We start from the raw sequence: 6,000 nt of genomic DNA on the forward strand, positions 1-6,000 counted from the left end.
TGGACTAGATTACTTTTGTCATTGTAATAACACTCGCGGAATATTGCAGTAAGGCTGTTAGCTGCTCGAATGATGCATACATTATTGTGCAGTTATATTAAGTCATGTAGTGTACTCATCAGTCTTCATGTAAGATCACTAGTTTTATAATGTGTTATAATTTCACTTATTACAGCCCAGATATTCCTATTTGCTTAGTATTCTTGGCCATCAATTCACTCGACAAGTCCCCAGCTTAGAACACGGTTGAACAGGAACGATATTATATTCCAAATAACAAGGGAAATGAAAATAGAAAGCACAATAAGGGAAATGTTAGCATATTCATATTCTTTACATGAGATTTTAGAGTCTTCTCCAAGTATCGACCAGCGCTGATTGGATAAGAAATAGCCAGTCAGCGTGCACCAACACAATCGTGGATGGGACGTGCTCTATTCCAATCTATATCCCGCTGAAATGATGACTTAGAAAACATGAAACAGCTGCTTTTAAAGTCGATTCTTTGCACAAATGAAATAATCGTAACTATAGCACCTAGACGCATAAAAAGGCCTAACGACTTTATTCATCAAGTTTAGTGTATTCCCGTAATAAAGTGCTGCAATATTCGGTGATGACAATGGATGATGAGGTGCTAATAAACGCATAAAAGCCAGACTTAAAATGATTACCCCAGGAAACGAATGTAGAAGCATAAAGTTGTTCATCAGAATGTCGAAACAGAAAACAAAACTCACTAACTAACTACTGAATAGTTGAAAGTTCGGTTCTTAAACCACCGAGTCTACACTTCATAAATTTATGACACCACCGTTTAATGTGACACAGTTGTGTTTACATTTTTTATCAATTAACCTGTTTCCTTAACCTAAATATTATTAAAAACCTGGATCGTTACATGTTCAAATACATTTCAAGTTTGTGTTTCGTTTGAGTGAATAAAGTATGAAAAATGTAAAATAAGTAGTCCTTATGACGATATTTGTTGATTAATCGCTAGTTGTTTGTACATCCCGTATATCTTATTAAAGCCGCTACACTGAAGAAATGGTTGCTATTGCTTATTGTGACAACTGAATCGATGTGCATTGGTTGAAAACACAATCCTTGCGATTTTGTTGTTTCATACAGGTCTCTTATTATTAGGTTCAGATACTGCCTACCCACAGATAGGAAGGAACAGTAAATACTGACATGAAAAGACCCTACCTCCCTATCGCTCTATTAGTTTCTAGCCCCAGCGGTAAGGTCTGTGAATTAGCGAGTTGGTTAATTGAAATGTACTTACAAAAACGTCGTTATAACGTGTCTTAAGCCAATATATCTTAGGTTTGCTCTATCAGGTCAAAAAGCTTTCACTTCTGATTTCAGTTGCCTTGAAATCCCTCAAAAAATACTCATAACAGACATAGATAACCACCTAAACACTTGTAACAGAACTCTAGTTTTGATCACAGTGCTATTTACATTACGATGGTGGTAGCATTTATCGAATAGAACATATGTTAATAATGAAGAAAAACAAGAGATAAGAGTATGACGACTTAATGGAGATACTTACTTGGAATATAATGGTTTTAAAACTGGCTCAGGGAGTTTTGCAGTTTGTCCATAAATAATAGGTATTAATACTGGCGGCATAGCAGAAGGATCAGAAGTTGGCGGATTAGATAAGCCAGAACTATGACGCACTCTGGGATCAGATTTCAAATTAGTAAAATCAGGTGAGAGAGGAAACCCAGGAGGTGAATTTACTCGGAATGGGGATAGCATTTCATCTGGTATAGTAGAAGGATCAACTTCTTCAGTTTCATCACCAATATGATGAAAAACTTCGATGGTTGGTTGAAATTCTTTTATAACATGAGTACTTCCTAAATCAACACTTTTTGACATAACATCTTGGAATGCAGTCTGTCCACCAGAACTTAGTTCATCTAGGTTTACTTTATCCAAAAGCATATATCGTTGTGAAAGTTCATCAACCATACGTCGTTCAGTAGATACAGTATAACCCTCAGAATAACTTGATGTACATGAAGGCTGTTTCGATAATGGAATCATTGTTTGACTCAACCTTGGAGAATCACATCTCGATGGTCTAGTAATGCAAACAGAATTCGAATCATTTGTCTCTTGAATACTTTGACGTTTTTCTGTCTTCTGCAAACAGATCGAAAAAGTTCTGTAAATAGTTAAGTAGTTAAAATGGGACGGATTTTTGGTAGAGACTGACTCTTAAGCAATAGGAAACGTTACTGAGCGTATTTTTTTTTACGTCTAGTGATCGAATTACTTCTAGCTTAAATGAATAATGGTTTAGATCGAAATTGACATACATACCCTCGAGATGTTCGAGTGAATAACGATGTCGATCAAATTATTCTTACATTGTATAGAGATATATAAAATAATATTACAATGTTTACTAACCAGTCATAAACAATGTGCAAACTGATACATATGTTCATCACCCCAAGTTAATAAATCATTTCAATAGAGCGACATGACATTAACAAGATGAATGACGGACAAATCGGAATAAAAGTATCAACATCGATGACAAGATTAAACATAGGAAATACGGTTCGAAAAGAATGAAATAAGGAAAACGCAAAAAAGCAATCTTAAAACTTAATATATAGAGGAAGATAAGGAATGAATGGATACGAGCCACCGCATTAGACTTTGAACCATATCACAAGTTCAGTTACTGTCAGTCTTGCCACGAGATCCCAATATTGGAAATGGGTTAGCGTCATATATATGTAGCGGTATGTAACGGTGATGCAGGTTCTTCAACAAAATTAATGACGCAGGAAATGTATGTATGGAGGCAGTTCACACTTAAAACAAACTCTACAGAATATAGGAATTCAGATAAGTGCATCGATAAAGAATATTGTAAGAAAGTAGAGAGGTCAAAGTTACCACGCTTTGTAACAATAGATTTAACAAAAGGATTAAAAAAATAGTAAACTGAACAGAAATGAAATGCTATAGGATAGTAAAGACTTGGAGATTCAGAGTCAGTCAGTCAGCTACAACGTAGGACCAGGCGCAGAAGAAAAGAAGATTTATTTGTTCCACTGAGATATTGTCTATTAGCTTACAATTACCTACACACCTTGTAACAATAGTCAACGATTTCATATGCTTGAGAAATTTTTGATCTGGTCAACCTTAACATATTTAAATCCCAATCGTCATACATTTTTATTGTCCATAGTATGAGGCATATTAGTGTGTACGATATACGCCTCACATCCAGAGGTCTGTCTGCGTGGATGTTTACAATCTCATTTTATTCACCTGTACGAGAAGTTTCAGAACAAAATAATGGGGCAAACAAAACAACTAACCAGGATAACTGCCCTTCGATATGTACATGGATATTCCGCTGACGCCACAAATGGGCAGATTCGGAAAGTTTCAAAAAGAGGTTCAGCATCTGTATTAAAATTTAGGTGGCCAGATGAGCATGAGTGTAAACTGATACTTGAACAACACAATGCAACAATTAGAAATAGTGCAAGACGCATACGAATTATGTATTTAACAAGCCTGAGAACATTGACTAACCTCAAAGGATTCTGTAGATCGGTTGGATTTTACTATGCTATCTTTTTTATGAAAAGGAGCGTCAGTGACCACTTTGCTGCACTCAAATTGTGTTTGCGTTGATGATGCGATACGTTTTAGTTCAGGGCATATTGGATCACAACCCCTATGAACCAATTCCACATTGCTTTCATACTGTACACCACATGTAGTAAAACTTTTTAAATCCTTTTTTGGGGAGGTACCTTGACTACGAAAGACGGGAGACTCTGTTAGACATCCAACATTAACACCCAGATGACGTTTTGTCATAGTACACCGACTGTTTAAAACAGGCATCGCCTGGATAAACTCAGAGACCTGTGACTGAGGGGATTGATTGATTAAATTCGGGTTCGAAGCCACTTTTTCTATTTCCTTCAGGATCGGTGAACAACCACGAGACTGGCTGACTATTTGAGATTGAATACCCACATGACAAACGGACTTTTTAATAATTGATAACAAAGTGCTAACAAATTCTTCACGACTTTCATAAAAGCTTCGTATAACTTTGTGTACAATTTTCTTATTTTTGTCTTCCATTTTTGGGAAGACACGATTCAACCATTCTTTAGTCATCGACTCGGTTTCATAAAAAAGGCAGCCGAATTCGCGTGTTTCTGGTCGTGAACAGAGAACTCCAACTTCCTGAATGGATGGACAAACATTAATACCAACGCATCTAAATCCGGACGATTTAATAGGACAAGCCATAGTAGCTGTGGTGCGTTTATTACCTTCTGATGATTGCATGACAATATTATGACTAAAAGGTCGTTCCAATAAAAAGCGTTTGTAGAAGTAAGACTCTAATCTAGACCAATATTCCGAAGGGAACTGGCTCTTATCAATCCCGTTATTCAAGTTACCAAGGTGGTTTGGACTAGGAAGATCATTAGCAACAGGGTCAGTTTTAGGAGCCTTTTTATATGTCCGGACTTCCTCTTCAACAATTTCTTCTACTTCTTCATCAGTGCTATCGATATGCCCACCATTTTGAAGTCGATGAGACTCTTTAATTTCATCTTTCTCATGAAGGCGTACGTTTTCTTCGTACAAATAACGTAAATTGTCTTGCAGAATAGGAACTTGACTAGCCTCCTCCTCTAAGTTTCTTATTTGTTTGTGTAATTCATTAATTTTTGACTTATAACTTTCTTCAACGTTTGTTGATGTATATTCTGGAAGAACTGGAGAATTATTTACCATTTCATCAATATACTCAGGTCGGGATTCAGATTGCTCTCCACGTACTGATATACACGTCCCATAAATAAAAAATTCGTCCTTATCTTCATTATTAAATTCAGGTAAAGTATACATGCCCAAGTTTTTATCTAGAGATTGATTTACTCTGAATGAGCCATAAGATGTGTTGTTAGAAATAGGGGATATATCAGGAAACGCATGATCCCAGTCGAAATGTCGTTCAGGGTCTTCCATTAGAGAGAACAACTTTCAATATCTAGTTTCACAATAAAGTTAGAAAAAAACTGTAATTAATAGTAAATAATGCTAAACAAAACTGCTCCAATGCATAATACGTGTTGTGAATACTATGACTACTGAATGAGGCAAGACTAAAATTTGAGGATGAACCAATCAGATTGAAGATAAGGAATCTTAGATTTTGGCACTGGATTCACTTGTCTAAATGGTCATATAGCATTTAAGCACTATAGATTATATGAGTTTGTGATGAAAACTAATACTTCAGTTAATAATCCTGAATTTAACTTTTAATCCTAATCGTAGCCCTTCATACCAACTTATAACCCCATTTTGACCCTAATAAGTAGGTATTTTTAAAATCACTTCAGCTTCGTTAGAAGGTCGTCCACAAATTTCAGTTTGACTGCATTTTGCTGGGTGATTTACTATGTTTACGATGCTTCTTAACAAGTGCATATTTTCGCTGAGACTATTCATATATATATATATATATATTACTTCCAAAACCGTTTGTTACATAAATGTATATGACAACATACTACTGTAGGAAAGTATATTGTTTTCAAGCAAAGCATATTACATTTCACATTAATCCGACATTTCTTAGTTCTAATTACTATTGCCACATGTCACTGAGCTAACTACAATAACTTCACATGAAAAACCTAAATCATCTTCATTATGTTCCTAAATTTAGTGCCATGATTCATGTTTAAAATCTTAAATTCTATGGTCACCTTTTTCTCAGTTTTTATATCCCACATCAACCTACAGGCGTTCTAACTTGCACATATGTTACATAATCTCTTTGCCATTTGAATTCAACAATTTTTGGACCTTCCTTAACACTTTCATTAAGCCCATCATAGTCATTATTGCTTTATGTATTTGGGTTTACGAGTTGAGCTATCATATCAGTCGCCTAGAAAGACGTTGAACGAA

General features: G+C 35.5%; 1 protein-coding gene across 1 annotated transcript in view; it reads right to left on the reverse strand.

Moving 5' to 3' along the window:
- Smp_129770 (putative ankyrin repeat domain) overlaps positions 1-4,700 on the reverse strand; it is a 28,525-nt gene extending 23,825 nt beyond the window's left edge. Inside the window, exons 1-2 of the mRNA XM_018789999.1 lie at positions 3,586-4,700; positions 1,565-2,166 (exon numbers count right to left, since the gene is read on the reverse strand). Of these exons, the coding sequence (XP_018655386.1) occupies positions 1,565-2,166; positions 3,586-4,359 (1,376 nt within the window). The 5' untranslated portion in view covers positions 4,360-4,700. The remainder of the gene's footprint in view (positions 1-1,564; positions 2,167-3,585) is intronic.
- Positions 4,701-6,000: the final 1,300 nt, after the last annotated feature.

The sequence above is a fragment of the Schistosoma mansoni genome, chromosome W (genome assembly GCF_000237925.1).
Source record: "Schistosoma mansoni strain Puerto Rico chromosome W, complete genome".
Classification (NCBI taxonomy): Eukaryota; Metazoa; Platyhelminthes; class Trematoda; order Strigeidida; family Schistosomatidae; genus Schistosoma; species Schistosoma mansoni.